The sequence below is a fragment of the Ochotona curzoniae genome, unplaced genomic scaffold (assembly GCF_017591425.1).
Source record: "Ochotona curzoniae isolate NIBS_2020 unplaced genomic scaffold, NIBS_Ocur_1.0 contig_3520, whole genome shotgun sequence".
NCBI classification, from domain to species: domain Eukaryota; kingdom Metazoa; phylum Chordata; class Mammalia; order Lagomorpha; family Ochotonidae; genus Ochotona; species Ochotona curzoniae.
The window spans coordinates 11301500-11319349 of record NW_024465894.1 but is presented as its reverse complement, the minus strand read 5'-3'; the positions used below and the strand labels follow the sequence as shown (position 1 = coordinate 11319349).

Sequence of the window (17850 nt, the reverse complement as noted above, 5' to 3'; positions counted from 1 at the left end):
CATTTATTTCAACAGCTACCCTGCTGTTTCCATAGTGGCTGTTACTACACATTCCCACCCGTAGCACACCAGCACGCCTGTTCCTTCACCTCCCTGCTGCCTCTTGCTGTGCCTTGTCCTTTGTTGCTTGTTTGTCGCCATCCCAATGGGTGGGAGATGGTATGCCAGTGTAGCTTAGACTTGGCGCTTTAGCAATGGTCATTGCTATTGGGCATCTGTTCACGTGGTTTTGTTCATTTATCCTTTTGGGAGGAACATGAATAGAGTTATAAAAATTCTCTGTATGTTCCTAATATTAGTCCCTCATCATGTGTGATTTATGAGTATTTTTTCTATTCTAGCAGCTGTCTTTTCACTCTGTTGACAGTCTTTTGATGCAACAATTTTAAAATTTTCATGAAGTCCACTTTGTCTATTTTCACTTTATTGCTTGAGTCTTTGATGTCATAACTAAGATATTATTGCTAAAGCCAATGTCACGAGGTCTTGGCCTGATATTTTTTTCTGATAATTTTGTAGTTGTAAGCCTTACATGTAGGCCATGGATTTGCCTGTACTTGAATTTTGAATGTGGAATTTGGTCAGGGTTCAAGTTCATTCTTTGCCATGTGGATATTAAGTTTTTAAAAATTATTTTCCATGAGACATTTCTGTGGGTGTAGGCCCTCCCCTTTCTTCCTCTCTCACCATTTGCCCCCATATTATTACAGTAATACAGTCCTTTAGGAATAGTTACGTGTTTAACATTCCGTATTTAAGTCCATCATTGAATTGTAGGTATAGACAATGAAAGCTAGCATCATCTAGTCAAGGTGGATGTAGGTGTTTCACTGGGAGTCTTCCTTTTATTCAGGAGTAGAGTTAGATATTCAGTTTTCTCAGCATTTCCTAGTTGTTGGTATGAGTGTCTTTTTGCCATCGAGTGGTCTTTTCATCCTGTCAGAAATCATTTAAGCTTTATTCCTGGGCTCTTCTGATTGGTTGGTACATGTCCATTTTTACACCAGTGCCATGCTGGCTTTATTTTATAGCTTTGTAATAAGTTTCGAAATGAGAAGATGTGAGTCTTTCAGCTTTGTACCCCCTTTTCAGGATTGTTGTTCCTTGAAACTGCACGTGAATTTTAGGATAAATTTTTCTGTTTTGCAAAAAATCAATTTTGGGGCCCGGTGTGGCCAGCAGCTAAAATCCTTCTGTTGCACGTGCCAGGGTCCCACATGGGCACTGGTTCTAATCCTGGTGGTCCCACTTCCCATCCAGCTCCCTGCTTGTGGCCTGGGAAAGCAGTAGAGGATGGCGCAAAGCTTTGGAACCCTGCACCCATGTGGGAGACCCAGAGGAAATTCCTGGCTCCTGGCTTCAGATCAGCGCAGCACCAGCCATTGCGGTCCCTTGGGGAACGAGTTATTGGATGGAACATCCTTTCTGTCTCTTCCCCTTTCTGTATATCTGACTTTGCAATAAAAGAAATAAATCTTTTAAAAAAATCAATTTTGATAGGGATGGCATTATATCTGTTGATTGCTTGGGGCTGGTAGTAACAGTATTAAGTCTTGCAATTAATGAACTTGAGATGTATTTCCATTTGTTTGTCTGCTACTTCTTTCAAACATGAGTCACAGTGTTTGTGGTACAGGTTGTAGCCCTTTGGTGAAATCAAGTTCTACTCATTGCATTCTTTTTTGCATTAGTTGTGAATGGAATCGCCTTAGTTTCCTTTGCAGATGGTTCATGGTGGATATGCAGGAATACAGCTGTTTTTCTTGTTGACTTTGTATCATCCAGTGTGATTGAATTGGCTTCTCAGGCCTGTAGTTTTTCTGTAGAGGTTTCGGAGTTTCCTATATATCACATCGTATCCTCTGTGAACAGAGGTGATGTTGTTTTTCATCTTCTTTTCCAATTTGAAGTCTTTTTTTTTTTTCCCCTCGCCTCTGACTAGCACCTCCGATACTATGTCAGATAAAAGTGACACAAAATAGGCATCTCTGCCTCCCTCCTGATCAGAGCAGGAAAGCTTTGCTTCTCTCAGCACTGACTGTGACATTTGCTATGCATGGGTTCCTCAAATATAGATTCTTATCCTTGTTTGTGATTGTTGAGGTTTTGTGTTTGTGTGTGTGTGTGTGCATCACAAAAATGGGGCTGGATTTTGTCCAGCATGTTTACCGAATCAGTTGACATCACTGTGTGTGTGTTTCTCCTTTGTTCTAAGAATGCAGTGTATGGGGTTGGGTTATGTCTGCTGAAACACGCTTGCATCGCAGGGATAAATCCCACTTGGACACACTGTCTCATCCTTTGTATTTCGTTGAGTATTTTACATCATTGTTTGCACAAACTGGTTTGTAGTTTTCCCCTTCTTGTAATATTTTGGAACCAGTCTTCTCTTGGCTTCCTCCCCACATCTTTATCTCTTACACCCTGTTTCTGTGCTCTTGCCATTTTTGTTCCTCTTGATATTTAGCATACGCACACAGCAAATGAGCCTTCTTCCTTAGTTCTACTCCCCAATCTTGTATACATGCTTTTCTCTAGGGACAGAGCCTGATTTGAGGGATATCACTGTGATATCCCTCCGTGGTGCTGGGAGGACCTTCCTCTTCCTGGGGGGGAAGGAAATTGTTTTAAAGTCTGCTCAAATTCAGTGAGCACCCAGAAAAGGCAGCTCACAATTCCCGATGTATTCAGGTGAATCCAGCTAATAATCGCTGGGTGCCTCAGCGGGACCAGTTATGTGCCCACCAGCCCACACATGGGAGTGGGGAGATGGGCAGGACATTGGAATATTTCAGGACTAAAGCAAGACCGGTGGGCTGAGGTTCCTGGAGGTCCCAGAGAGTATCTGAGTGCAGGGAGCAGGTGACCTTTGGCCAGGGGTCAGAGTGGAGTGGCAGGGGTCCATGCAGCTGCTTTTGGGTGTGGAGATGCGAGCTGGTGCTCCAGCATGGAGAGGTGCATTCACTTATTCCAGGGGAGGCTGCTGAGGTCAAGGACTGGAGGGTAGCCTATCCCTGGGCCACTGATGAGATTCTGCTAGGATTGCCATACGGCTGTGGCCTGATGATGAGCTGTGGCCAGCCTGGTTAGCCACAGACCTGTATCCGCATCACCTAAGGCAGAGGGTGAAGGTAACTGCCGCCGAGCCACAGCTCAGAGACAGGATGCACAGAGCTGCAGGAAGCTGCATTAAATGTCTATGGGGCCTGCCAGGACAATGGCTAGACCCCACCTACTCTCGGGGCATGCTCCTGCCAGAAAGCCAAGCAGGAATTGGAGGTGAAAGTACAAGATAAGCCAGGATATTTGTGACTATGGGCCAAGTGTGAAACACTAAGTGCAAAGAGTGTCCACCTGGTTACATCCAGGCTGTGTGAGTAGAGGTGTGACTACACTCTGCATGCTTGCATCCTCCCCCACCCCTCGCCCCCCGAGTGAAAAGAGGACAACAGCACCCCCTTGAGGGTTAAATAAGCAGATGGCACAGGAGGAGTTTGGATGGAGCTTCACTGTAAGCAGGTGTCCCTGACATGAATGTGACTTTGACGATCATTACCAGGGAGCAGGTTCACCAGAGAGGATGCTGGGAGAGGTCTTCTGGGGATGGCTCTCCTGGGACTCTGGCTGCTGTGTGATGGGCAGAGCTGAGTATCCCCTTGCTGGGTGCGTACATTCGGGGGCAGAGGAGGAGTTCTGGGGGAAGGGCCAGAGCAAGCCAAGCCGCACCTGCCTGGCCCTCACACCCTGTGCCTTTCTCTGCAGTGGGGCCGACCTACTTGCTGTCAACTCCGACGGGAACATGCCCTATGACCTCTGTGAGGATGAGCCCACCCTGGATGTCATCGAGACCTGCATGGCGTACCAGGGTAAGGGAAGGCATCACCCAGTGTTGCGGTTGCCAGAGTGAGTGCGGGTGAAGGCATCTGCAGCTGCCTGCCTGCCCGCCCCGGGGGCAGCGCTCAGTCAGTGTGTGGGGGTGGAGGTCCTGGTTATTATCATCCTCCGTGTGATGAGCGAGACACGGACCCTGGGGGACACGCAGAAGGGAGGGATCGTTCTCATCCCCGGCGCCCACACACGCGGGCGGCCTCAGCTGGCCCCATCTCCTCTTCGTCAGCTGTGAACATTTGATTCGGCAAACATTCACCATAAAGATACATTTTTCCATTTGGGAAAATAATGAAAAAGTCAGGAACATTGGCGGGTGCCTGCTCTGTGCCAGGCACCATGCTGGCTGCCAGGGGCCCAGATAAACAAGATGTGGGCTGTTCTCAGCTCACAAGTGAGGTTCAGAGAGGAAACAAATGGAGCAGAGAGAGACCTGCCCGCCTTGTATCCCAGCCCTTCTTGGGAAAGTTGTCTCCGATCCAGATCTTTTTTTTAAAAAAAACAGCAGTTTATTCTTGATGATGACTAAGGAGCACAGAACAGCCGAGGCCTCGTGAGTAGAGGGCTTGCCACTGGTCCAAGAGACCACAGCTGGGCATGCATTCGATCCCACAGCTGTCAGTGATGAGCTGCTTCTCAGACACCACCTCTCCAAATTCATCCACATTGAACTTGCTGAATCTCTGCTTCTTTGAGGTGTGGATCTTCTGGTAACCAGGGTACACTTGAGCTTGGCCCTGCGTAGGGTCTCAACCACAAGTTCCTTGTTCTGCAGCATGGTGCAGGTGGACATGAGGACTTGACCAGCTACTGTACCTTGGGGCTTTCCCAAAGCCCTCTGCATATCTGTCCGCAGCCTGGATTAGGAACAGCACGAGGTCAAAGGCATGAATGTCCACTGTAAAGGGCTGTCTCCAAGCCATTCAGGCAACAGGTTGCATATACTACCAAGGAGGCTGCTGTTTGCAGTCATTGCACACCAGGTGCCCATGAAGAAAGGGAGCTAGTTGGCTTAATTAGCTGCAGATTCAATCCAGATCTTATGTCACAGCCCTGCCTGGACTCTGCCTTGTTTGCACCCTGATGGTGGCAAATAACGGCCATAGCCACTGGTTTGTTCTTGATGCTTCTTGCCCACATCCCCCGCTTGCCTTTCCTACTCATATTCTACAGAGTTCCCTTTAGTACTTATTTATCTGAAAGGTAGAGAGAAAGAATTAAAGGAGAAATACACGCTCGTACTAATCTCTTACCCACTGATTCATTTCTTAAATGTCTGCAATGACCAGGACTGGGACAGGTTAAAGCCAGGAGGTAGGAACTCTACGTCTCCCAGTGGGGGTGGCAGGGACCCACATATCTGAGCCATCAAGCTCCTGCTGGCTCCCAGGGAGCATACCAGCAGGAAGCCAAATTCAGGAGCAGAGCTGGACCAGGCCCCTAGGCCCGCTGGTATGGGATCCAGGTGTCCCAAGCAGTGTATCAAAGACTGTGTCAAATCCCGGCTCCCTGCTGAGTTTCCTAACAATTTTTATACAATCTAAATGAATCTACACGTCTCTTCTTGGAATAATGTGTTTTGATGCACTTAGGAAAACATAGGTTTGTAAAGGAAGCAAATTCTATTAAAACATAGCCACCAACAACATTTTTAAATACAGGAGATATCCTAAGTCATTCAACAAGAAGGCACCAGAATATGAAAATTCCTGTAGCTTCTGTTAGTGACAAAGCTGTAGGTCTGCTAAGAATGCTGTGGATTTTGCTTGTGTTCTAATGGTAGAAATGCAGTTCTTCCTCCCTCTCTTTCTTCCTTCTTTCTTTTCTTCCCTCCTTTCATCTCCTTCCTTTCTTGAAAGGCAGAGTTACAGAGAAAGATGGAGGGAGGGAGGGGGAGAGAGAGAGAGAGGAGAAGAGAAGAGAGAAATCTTCCATCCACTGCTTCACTCCTCCAAGTGGACACAACAGCCAGAGCTGAGCCATCCCAAAGCTGGGTTGACCTGAAGCCAGCAGCTTCTTCTGGGTCTGCCTTGTGGGTACAGAAGCACGAGCACTTGGGCTGTCTTCTGCTGCTTTCCCTGGTGCGTTAGCAGGGAGTTAGAGCAGAAGTGGAGCAGCTGGGATTCAAACTGGCAGCCGTTGTGGGGTGTCAAGACTGCAGGTGGCTGCTTTACACACTAAGCTACAGTGCTGTATTGCTTGTAGATGTCTCTCACATTTATAGACCTCTCCTGAATTCTACTTAAGAGCACTTGAATGAACTTATTTTTATAGAGCAAGTCACTTTATCTTTAAATTCCATTGGTAGCTACTGGAAACAGCTAAATGTTTCAGCCAGAAATTGATGCCAGAAAAATGTCATTCTGGGCCTCTGCCTCAGTTTCCCCAAGTCTCCATTCAAAAGTGATATATATTCATTAACAGCCATTTCTGCAACAACAACAAGAAATGTATTGAGCGCCGGGTCTGGAGTTTCAAACAGATGTGGATGAGCTGAGGGCAAGCATTCCGAATGTGGCCATTGGAGGCCAGCTAGGGTGGTGACCCGGGCTGGGACCTGGAGACTGAGGCAGCAGAGCCAGGCACTGGAGTGCTTGGAAATTCTTAGGGTGATAGGGATTTCCCAGTGGAAGTTTTCATGAACCAAAGTAACTGATATTAACACAGATGTCCTGGGGGCCAGGTAGGGATGGCTCTGTCTCCCCCCCTGGTGTTTGTGTTCATTGGGCCTGGGGGATGTTGGTTTATGAGCTTGTCTCTAAGCTCCCTTGATGTACAGAGTCTGGGGAAGAGGAGCTGCGTCTGCCCCATCTGTTCTCCCTTCATCCCTCTGGCCTAAAGGTGCTAAACATATCCCATCTCCCTCGGTAGGCATCACCCAAGAGAAGATCAACGAGATGCGGGCCGCCCCCGAGCAGCAGATGATCGCCGACATCCACTGTATGATTGCTGCGGGCCAGGACCTCGACTGGATAGATGCCCAGGGTGCCACGCTGGTGAGGGCATGTACCAGGCTGCTCTGGGGGAGGTCAGGCTTTGGGTCTTTCCCTCATCTCTCTGGGGCCAGAGTTGCCTGCTGGGATACAGAAGGTTAGCTCAGCCTCTTCAAGAATCTGCCCGCCCTTCACTGGGGCCTTGTATGGGAGATTTGGCCCTACTGTTCACCTGCAGGCTCCAAGTGCTCACTTGGAGTTCATTATTTTCCTCTCCTCTGATAATGCCCCTCCTCAAAAAACAATGATGCATTTCAGCCCCTCATCCATGCTGTCTTGCTTTGCACTGTCCATTCCTCTTACTGTCTCTCCTTTCACTCCATTGCCTTGCTTCATCAGCTCCCCCTGTTACTGCTAACAATAGCCTCTCCTCTGGACTCCCTGACTTCAGTCTTCTCCCTATCCACCCATTGGTCCACCCATCCATCCCTCAGTCCATCTGCCCAGCTGTCTATCTGCCCATCCATCCAGCCAGCCAAGTTTTAAGCACCTGCTTGATTAACTCCACTCATCCTTGTAGTTCACATGTTAATGACCAGAGGGGAAGCTTGCTGGCTTTTCTCATAGCACACTACAGCCAAGTACTGGGGAGGTTCAACCTCTGTAGCCTCTGAACTGACAGGGACACGGCCACGGCATCTTCCTTCCCTGTGCCTGGATGCTGTCTAAGACTGCGGCTCTAGGCTGGTCACAGGCCCAAAGGGTTCCAAGTTCTGAAGGCCACCAAGGAGAGCTCAGTGTGAGCAAGTTCCCCTCTCTGTTCCTCAGGCCTGAGTGATGGCCAAGGTGATCACCGGGCCTCTCTTGCTCTTTGCTGGGCTGTAACCTTGGCTTCTCTGAGACCCCTTAACTTGAGGGCTCAGTACACAGTAGGAACTCAGGAACTGCTGAGGCTTTAACCACATGGGCTCTGAAATCAGCCACAGGGGAGAGGAGTTCGACTGTCTGCTTTCATTTCTAGATCCTTTATGACCCTCTGCTTGTGGCTGATATCTTTTACCTCATTGTGCCCCATTCTGCCAGTCCCCATGATGCTCTGGAACATGGGTAGGGTGTGGAATTCCCGCCTCCAAAGGTGGGGCCGGTCCCCAAGGGAGTGCCCCTTCTGTCTTCCAGCTGCACATAGCTGGCGCCAACGGATACCTGAGGGCAGCTGAGCTCCTCTTGGACCACGGTGTGCGCGTGGACGTCAAGGACTGGGATGGCTGGGAGCCCCTGCACGCAGCTGCCTTCTGGGGACAGGTACTTCCCACCCACGGGATCATCTGCCATCACCAAGTCCTTTGGGCTCACAGTCAGTTCTGTAGGGATTTTTGCAAAAGCATTAGGCAGATGGTGGCATGGTAATCAGATTTGCCAAGTTAGAAAGTTCCCAACATTTCTGCTTTGAGTGGTTTCTCTATTTGTTTCCCAAATGATTGTGCTTTGTGCAGTTCTTCACCGACACTCAGTGGCTCCAGAGTTATAGCCAACTCTTGCTTCTCCCTATCTTTAGCATGGCCTGGGAATTCTGGGTCAGTCACCCAGCCCATTGTCCTCTCTCAGGTGTCCGCTGCTCCAGGCTTCAAGGATTTTCCCAGAAATCAACTTTGCCTCACCATTATTCTATGGGTCACCATTCTGAGATGTCTTGGACTTTCCCCCTCCTAGGCTTACTAAGCCCTGGGCAGGGAGGATGTGGTCATTTTCCTGTGTTTCAGATGCAGATGGCAGAGCTGTTGGTGTCCCATGGGGCTAGTCTCAGTGCCAGGACATCCATGGATGAGATGCCAATAGGTAAGTCAGCCCAGTACCACACACCTGGCCCACACAGACACTCATCAGTTTTTTGATGAGTGGAATGATAAATGAATTTAATGTATGGTTGGATGGAGTGGTAGACTGGTATGCAGATGGACACTAATGGTTAACAGATTAATGAATGGGTGATGGTTAGAATGGTCAGGTGGTTGGATGTATGTGATGATGTGTGGATGGTAGATGAATGGTGAATGGATGATGGAGGGTCAGGCAAGTAGATGGTGATTCTACCAATAGATGGCCAGGTCAATAAGGAGGTGAAAAGAAGGAGAAAGAAACAGATTGAGTGGGCATGGCTATGTGGGATTCTTCCTTGGGCTGCCTGGGGTACATGTTTCTTTCTCTTGATACCTCTCAAATCAATAGGGAGCTGATGACTATGAATCCCTCGGCCATAGCTGGGGTCCTCGGGAGCTGGGTTTCCTATCTCATCCTCTAAGGATTGCATTGCAGCCCAGGAAACAAGATAGGCATTGTTTTTGTCCCTCCCTGCATGCCTTAAGATGAATGAAGTTTTCAGTGGTTCAGGGAGGCAGCTCATTTAGTCCAGAGCACCCTCCTGGGCCACAGGCCCCTGCCCTGCCCCCCACTGTGGCCTCGTCTGCCCCTTCAGACCTGTGTGAGGAGGAGGAGTTCAAGGTCCTGCTGCTGGAGCTCAAACACAAGCATGATGTGATCATGAAGTCGCAGCTGAGGCACAAGTCATCCCTGAGCCGGAGGACGTCCAGCGCGGGCAGCCGAGGGTGAGTCCGAGGCAGAGAGTCTCCAGGGCCCTCTGTCCCTCAGGCTCCTGCCGGGGTGCCTGGTTGCAGTCTCCCAGCATTCCCTCTGACTCCTCAGGAAGGTGGTGCGGCGAGCCAGCCTGTCGGACAGGACCAACCTGTACCGGAAGGAGTATGAGGGAGAAGCTATTCTCTGGCAACAGCGGAGTGCGGCTGAGGACCAGCGGACCTTGACCTACAATGGGGACGTCAGGGAGACCAGGACGGACCAGGAGAATAAGGACCCTGTGAGTAACTCCCACTCCATCCCAGTGTCAGTTGCCACCTTTGGAGGAGTGTGGAGCCCAGCCTAATCCTGCCTCTTCATCTGAGACCCTTCGAGGGTAGTAGCTGGGCATGGGCCGTGCCCATAAGCACCTGGACCCCATGTGATGATGGGCAGGTGAAGGAGATGAGCAATTGCACCGTTCTCCACAGCTCCCACATTCCCTCTCCCTGGTGGTCCCTTCCCTTCACCCCAAAGAGGTGTGACTTTGAGCACACACTTTCTGTGTTGCATATACATATAAGCAGCTCCCAAGAAAAATATCAGCTTTTGTGTTCAGTTTCTTGCCTCTCTGAGTTCATCTGTGTTGAGGCTTGGAGTGGTGGTTCATTCTTTCTCATTGAATGTTGCTGTTGTTACACAGCTGATGCTCCCTCTGTGTTGACAGATTCTGTACCTGCAGATTCAACTAACTGCACATTCAACGTATTTGGGGGAAAAAAAGTCATGTCCATACTAAACATTCATATAGACTTCTTTTTGTTACCATTCCCTAAGCAATGCGGTCTACCAGTTATTTCCATTAAATCTGCCTTGTACTTGGCATTGTAAATAATCTGAAGATGAATTGAACTCTGTGAGAGGATGTGCAGAGGTTAAAGGCAAATGATATTATGCCATTTTGTCAGAGACAAAGGGAAGACATTTCACCACAGTAATTGAGGTGCTATCTGGAATGCCCACACCCTGTATCATGTCCCTGGGTTTGAGTCCCTGTTCCACTTCTAAACCAGCTTCTTGCTAATCCTCATCCTGGGAAGAAACAGTGGTAGGTAAAATATTTGGGTACTTGCCACCTGTGTAAGGGACCTAGATTGAGTCCTAGGCTACTGAATTTGACCTGTCCTGGCTCTGGCTGTTGCAGGCATTTGAGGAGTGAACCAGAGGACAGAAGATCAATCACACACTCTCTCTGTCTCTCAAACTGCCTTTCAAATAAATAAATAAATATAAATTTTAACAAAGAGAAACTTGAGCACCCGTGAATTTTAGCATGTGCTCCAAGAACCAGTCCCTTACAACTATTGAGGTTGACTGTATTGAAGTTAACAAATCCATTTTCTGGCTGGTGGGCAGTGGGTTGTTTCCTGTTTGGGGCTGCTATAAATACAGCTGCTGTAAACATTCTTGTGAATGTCTTTTGGTGGCCAAAAGCACGATTTTCTGCTGGTATATCCCCAGGAAGTGTGAGTCATGGGGTAGCCATGTTTAGTTTTAGTAGATACTGCCAAGCAGTGTCCTTTTTTAGATTAAAAAAAAAAAAGACTTAGATTTTTCATTTTATTTGAAATGTTGAGAGAGAGAGAGAGAGAGAGAGCTTCCATCCACTGGTTCATTCCCCAGATGCCTTAAACAGGTGGGTCAGATCAAAGCCAGAAGTCTGGAGCTCTAACCGTGTCTTCCTCATGCATGGCAAGGACTCAAGTACTTAAGCTATCGCCTGCTGTCTGCCAGGATGTTCATTACCAGGAAGCTAGATTGCAGGTGGAAGAGCTGGGACTCAAAGATAGACATCCCAAGTGGCAAGTTAACTGCTGAACCAGACAGAGACCCCAGCGGAGCAGTGTTCAAAGGTGGATGGACTGGTCTGCTCTCCTGTGGGCAATGAGAGCTTCTCACCAACTCTTGCTACAGTTAGTCCTGCTGACTTGAGCCACCCTGGTGGAGTAGCTAGGCAACCCACTGTTTCTTTTTTTAATACTTATTTATTTTGCTTGAAAGAATTACAGAGAGAGAGACAGAGAGTGAGAAAGGGGAGATCTTGTATCTGTTGGTGTACTCCCCATAGAGCTGCCACAGCCAGGGTTCAGCCAGTCCCAAGCCAGGATCAGGAGTGTCTTCCGGGTCGCCCATGTGGGTGCAGGAGCCCAGGGCCTTGGGCCATCCTCTTGTGCTTTCCCAAGCCATTAGCAGGGAAATGGATCAGAAGTGCAGCAGCCAGGACTAGAACCGGCATCCATGCAGGCTGACTACACCGCTGGTTGGGATTAGTCTACTACATTACTACGCTGGCCCCACAGCCCACGCTTTAAGTGCGCATTTCCACATGCTCATTGGCCATCAGCGTATCCTCTTCTGTGAAGCATCTTTTCCTTCCTCCTTTCTGCTGGGTGGCTTATATTCTCCCTATGGCTTTGTGGGAGACTGAGATTCTCCTCCATGTTTGCCTTGCCCCTGTGTGTATTCAGGTCTCCCAGTACTGGGTGTGCAGTGTCATGAATCATGCGTCCTGCAGGGGGCAGGGTAGAGGCGTATGGCTGCTGGAAAGTTAGGCCTGTTTTGCTGCTGTGAATTCTTCATAGAGGCTGTGGTTTGTTTGGGATTTAGTGAGACAAATGTTTCTTTGACTTTTGCAAGCCTGGAGAAGATAGAGGGCACAGCTGTAGCACATCCAGGTCAGAGACCTTGTGGTCCAGCCCCGGGGCCATGGCCAGATCCAGGACCACAGCTAGATCCGTGCCCTGGTCCCAGGGGGAGCCCGGCCAGGCCCAGCTGCGGAGCTCCTGTGTGCTCCCTTCCTGTCCCTGCAAGGGTAGCAGCCTGTTTGTGGAGCCGCTGGGCCAGCAGCCTCTTAGAGAAGAGCAGGTTCAGGCTTCACACTAGCCTTATAGAATCGGGAGCCCACGGCTAGGGCCCAGGCACGTGCGTATAACCAGCCCTCCCTGTCATTCAGAGGCATAGGAGGATGGTGAACCACCTTTTAAAAAAGGATTTATTTTATTTTATTTGAACGGTAGAGTTACATGAGGAGAGATAGAGAGAATGGCTACAATGGCCAGAGCTGAGCTGAGCTGAGCTGAGCTGAAACTGGAAGCCAGGAGCTTTTTCTGGGTCTCCCAAGTGGATTCAGGGTTCCAAAGCTTTGACCCATCCTTCACTGCTTTCCCAGGCCAAAAGCAGGGAAATGGATGGAAAGTGGAACAGCCGGGACATGAACCAGCACCCATATGGGATGCCGGCACCGCAGGTGAAGGATTAGGCTATTGTGCCAGGACGCTTCCCTGTCCCCTCCAGCCCCCCAGCACCACTTTTCCAAGGGAATGTAGCCTCTGTCTGAGCCCTGATCAGGTTCCTACTTGTCAGCCCCCAGGGCTGGCCTTTGTTTTTGCTTTTGGAGAGCTGACTCTCAGATAGCAGTCTCAGCAGCGATAAGACAGTCCACCTGTGACTCACAAGTAAAACTAAACTAGACAGTAAACCACCTAGGGATATGGGCTTCTGTTTGTGTTTCGTGTATCTTCATTTTATCGGAGAGATAGGGAAATCTTCCCTCTGTTAGTTCATTCCCCACATGCCAACGACAGCCCAGACTGGGCCAGGTGGCAGCCAGGAACCGAGAACTCATTCCAAGCCTACCCTGTGAATGGGTGCATCAGCAGGAAGGTGGAATCAGAAGTGGCACTCCGACTCTGACCCAGGCCCTCCAGCAAAGGAAGTGTGGGTGTCCCAAGCAGCATGGTGCACTGCACCAAGCTCCCTCCCTGTTTTGTGCCTTTTGAATCTTGATGTGCTGGCAGTGGTTCAGAATATTCAAGTCAGAATCTGTGGGCTAGGGACCCAGGCATTGTATAAAATGGTTTTCTCTTTAAAAGTAACGAGTGGGGACCAGCGTGGTGGCACAGCAGGCTAATGTTCACAAGTGGCTCATATGCATGTGAAAGTTTAAGACGTGGTCAGCCCTGCCAGAACACCTGGGTGGGTGGTCCCCCAAAGGAAAACAGAGACCCTGTTATCTAGGTAGGGATGTCGGCTGGAGGGCAGGTGGCTCTTCTAGCCAGCGCTGACGTTGTGTTTTTCCCCTCAGAACCCCCGGCTGGAGAAGCCCGTGCTACTCTCTGAATTTTCCACCAAGATCTCCCGGGGTGAACTGGACGGGCCTGTGGAGAATGGCCTCCGGGCCCCGGTCAGCGCCTACCAGTACGCGCTGTCCAATGGGGACGTGTGGAAGGTGCACGAGGTGCCTGACTACAGCATGGCCTATAGCAACCCTGCCCTGGCCGACGCCACACCGCCCTGGGGTGGCTACAAGGAGCAGAGCCCCCAGACGCTCCTGGAGCTGAAGCGGCAGCGGGCCGCAGCCAAGCTCCTCAGCCACCCGTTCCTGAGCACGCACCTGGGCAGCAGCATGGGCCGGGGTGGGGAGAGCAGCAATGAAGGCAAGGCCCCATTGATCGGAGGCAGAACTTCACCATACAGCAGCAACGGGACCTCGGTGTATTACACGGTCACCAGCGGAGACCCGCCTCTCCTGAAGTTCAAGGCCCCCATGGAAGAGATGGAGGAGAAGGTCCACGGCTGCTGCCGCATCTCCTAAACCCTCATCTCTGTGCACAGAGGAGAGAGTTGCCTGGGGGAGGGGGCAGTCTCCAGATCCAGGCCATCCCAACTGCCCTGGCTGGGGAAGCATGGGGAGGCGGCTGGTGTGGGGGGACGTGGGCTCTGCCTTCCAGGGTAATGCTGACCTGCACCCTTCCTCCAGCTGCCCATAGCACCCCTACTCCCTATGATTCTGCTTCCTGCTACGTTGTCTGCCCTCTGAAACACAGTGGCCTGCCGACCCTCCCTGCTGGCCCGTTTGGGGACGGCAGGCTTGGGATCCAGCTCTGGTCTTGGTGAAGGCTTCTCGGGACCAGTGCTGTCTTTCACACCTGTGCGCACGCACACACACACACACACACACACACACACACGCACACACGTGCAAGATGACTCACTGGGACTCACGGGAAGCAGGTGGAGCTGAGTGAGCAGTTGTGGGCTGTTCTCATAAGGATTGTGCTGAAGGCTTCATGTCCCATGACTGCTGTCTGAGTGGCAAGGGGCCTATCCATAGAGCTGAGTCCCAGGGTATAACTGAGTCATGCCAGGGACTGACACCATCCACACCTGGCAGGGGGAGGATGTCCTGGCAGGGGGAGCCTGGCATCCTCAGGTCAGGGTCAGGTGAGATGGATACAGGCCTGCTCCACACAGCTACCCTCCCACCTGTGCCAAAGCTGGGAGCTGTGGGACTACCCTAGGGGCTGGGTGGCAAACCAGGCAGTTCCACTCACTGGACTAAACTCCTATTGTGTATACCCTTGGGTGGAGGGATTGGGGCAGTGCAGAAGTGTGCAAAGTCAACATTTCCCCTCCTGCTTTTGGTATAGACAACTGGTCTAGGCTGTAAACTCAGGTGGGAGGCAGCTGGCTGGGCCACCTCCTCTGTGGGTTTGCCTGGCTGGTGTTGGAAACAGAACCTAAGGGAGCCATTTATTCCCAGGGAGCCAGGGGAAGTGTGTGTGAGTTAATCTCTGAAATCCCCTCTGGCCCATCTTTGTGACTGTTCAGATTACTTCATTCTGTCCCAGGCCCACCAGCCAGCCAGCCAGCCATCCTCACACTGAGCCACCATCCAGCAGTCTGGGGCCATCTGCGCCCATCTCCCTCCAACCACACTCAACATCCATGTGTGTACAGGGAGTGCCCAGGATCCCAGCCCAGATTTGCCTTTTCTGGAATGTTCAGTGAGACTAGTTGACTATTTGGCTCTTGTGAATTTCCACCTGGCCCAGGGGCTCCCAGCTGTTGCTCCTGTCAGCTATATCCTGGGTGCCTATGGCCAACATCCTGTACCAACTTCAGGACAACTGTGGCAAGGATGGTGTGGGGTCTCACCCAGCTCTGTGTGCCACAGCCTTGGTCTTCCCCCACATGGGACAGGCTGCCCATACACCACTGCATTCTCATGTGAGCCCCTTCGAAATTGTTGCTTATGACTCTGGCGCTGTCCACAGGTCCAGGCAAAACCTTTCGGTGGAACTAACATGCTATGGGTTTGATCCCTGCTCTGTGCGCCTTCTATTTGTCCTAAAACTACCTCCTTAATGCTCTGAAGGGCCACCTGGGTCCAAATTCTAATTAGGGGAGCTGGTCTGGGTCCTCTGGAACCCACTTCCCTCTGAACCTGGGAGAAATTCTCCCTGAGGGGCACCCAGGCCAAGGGGCTGGGGCTGAACAGGCACCCATTGGGCCGCAGCCCTAGCCACAGGGGCTGCTGTCAGTCTGCTGTGGTTCCCGTGGCCCCTGGAGCCAGAGAGGGATCTGGGCCTGAGAGCAGTGGGCTAATGGAAGTGATGGCTGCTGCATATAGGGAGGGCCTCACAGCATCAGGCCAGAGTCCCTTCCCATTCCCCATCCCCTACCCCAGCAGGACAGGTGTAGTGCAGGGTGGAAGAATGGATCAGGAGAGTGGAGACTGGTATCCACGAGGCCTCCTAGGACCTGGGGTCTGGGGCAGGTTCTGCATCATTCTCAGTCTGTAGCTGGGCTGATCCAAAACCGTGCTTAGCTCACAGACCAACACCGAAGTCTCTCTCAAGTAGCTGACTTGAGCTCCAGGGTGGGGAGCACCCAAGGAAAGCTACAGGTGTGTCATCGTTTTGCTGCCGTGTGTTTATGGGGTGGGGAGAAGGGCAGAGACTGTGGGCACCTGCTGCCTTCCTTGAGCTTCCCAAACCATTACCCCCTTCCCTGCCTTCTTTCTGCCTCTGGGGCCAATGCCTCTCCTCCTGCTGGGCTGGAGGCGACCTCAGGCAGAGGCATCAGGGACAGACCATGCCCGGTGGGTGAAACCTTGAAGAAGGAGCCGGGAGCAGTGATGGTCACCTGCAACATCCCAGACAGGGTCAGCTGCTGCAGAGAGAAGGGAAACTGCCCTCTCCAGTTTCCAGCCTCCACGGACTATGGGTAAGCAGAGTGATTGCTCCCCGGTGCAGCATCCTTGTTCTTCTCAGCTCCTAGAATCAGAGCGTGAGTCCCTTGAACTGGCCAAAAGCCATCACAGTCACAAGGGTAAGCGTTTGCCACGAGTGCAAAAGCTGAGTCCTGGGTTACAGGCAGACTCCACCCCTAATCTTTCTAGCACTTCTGGGGTAGCTGCCTTTCTGGCACACTCTCTGTATAAAATAGTCGATTCTTCTAGAAGAACCAGAAGTCTGCAGTTTTGCTGCCAAGTGTATTTTTGGGTTCTTGAAGTCCTTGTTTTTTGCTTGTCTCCCTGACCCCACCAGTGGATACTGGGAGGAAAGGCAGCTTCTCCTTTGATCCTAAGCCTCTCGTGGCTCTTACCCTCTCCCTGGCAGGTGCAGGCTAAGGAGCTGGGAGAAGCCAAAAGGGGGCCATCAAAGACCCCAGTAAAGCAGGTGCCCATGACCCATTGCAAGCTCTGGCCCTTGCCCTCACTCACCATCTGCTCTAAACAATTGCCAAACAGTGGCTCTTGACAGTACTAGTCAGTTTTAGGGGCTTAGAAAAGCTCTCAAGGGCATAGTCCCTGTCCCCACCCACCACTGCGTGCTGACCTGAGGCCACCTTAGTTCTTGGCAGCAGGTACCTTGCCACCCTGAACTCACTCTCTCACATGCTCTCCGTGAGCAGCAAGCAGTGTACCAGGGAACCTTCCAGAAGGGCACTCTTTCTATATCCCCAAGGAGGACTGTATTTTTAGCTCTTACTGTTTGTAGCCTGGGGCTAGCCTCTTTGCCCCAGGGCACATAAGAATGGAAGGTCATGTGGCCGGTGGACAGTACAGAAGTGACCCTCCTCTACCAGAAGCCACAGCCCCTCTCCTTGCCAGGAGTCTCGTTGGCCAGAGGGCCTGCTTCTTGTCCACGGTCGTCGCAAGTGCCACTGTGCGGGGCCTGGCTCTGCACACCCAGGAAGAGTCTGCAGACCCCAGCCCTCCGCAATAACTCACCAGACCAGAAGCCACTGATGTACAGAGAACACTTCAGAAAAAAAAAAAAATATTTTATGTGGAAAAAAAATTACAACTCTGTATACTGTATCAGCAGCTTTGTGTAAAAAATGGCAATCAAAGAGAGTCTAATATATTTAAAACTTTTTTTTTTTTTTAAAAGAAACCCTTGTGGACCTTTGGTATTATATTAAAGCAACTCCCAGGTGGCAGCTGGGGGATGGGGGGACCTTACATCCCAGACCGCAACCCGGCCACACACCGAAGGGGCAGGTGACCCCACAGTTGCTTCCGGCTGCCAAGGCCTGCACTGGAATTCACTGTTAAAGAGTTTTTAATTAAGATTATTAAATTCCTTTTAATAACACCTGCCAGTGTGATTTG

General features: G+C 50.8%; 1 protein-coding gene and 1 pseudogene across 1 annotated transcript in view; one reads left to right on the top strand and one right to left on the bottom strand.

Moving 5' to 3' along the window:
• PPP1R16B (protein phosphatase 1 regulatory subunit 16B) overlaps positions 1-17833 on the top strand; it is a 94066-nt gene extending 76233 nt beyond the window's left edge. Inside the window, exons 5-11 of the mRNA XM_040981473.1 lie at positions 3763-3866; positions 6760-6884; positions 7998-8123; positions 8582-8657; positions 9295-9424; positions 9522-9690; positions 13534-17833. Of these exons, the coding sequence (XP_040837407.1) occupies positions 3763-3866; positions 6760-6884; positions 7998-8123; positions 8582-8657; positions 9295-9424; positions 9522-9690; positions 13534-14043 (1240 nt within the window). The 3' untranslated portion in view covers positions 14044-17833. The remainder of the gene's footprint in view (positions 1-3762; positions 3867-6759; positions 6885-7997; positions 8124-8581; positions 8658-9294; positions 9425-9521; positions 9691-13533) is intronic.
• LOC121157543 lies at positions 4795-4914 on the bottom strand (annotated as a pseudogene).
• Positions 17834-17850: the final 17 nt, after the last annotated feature.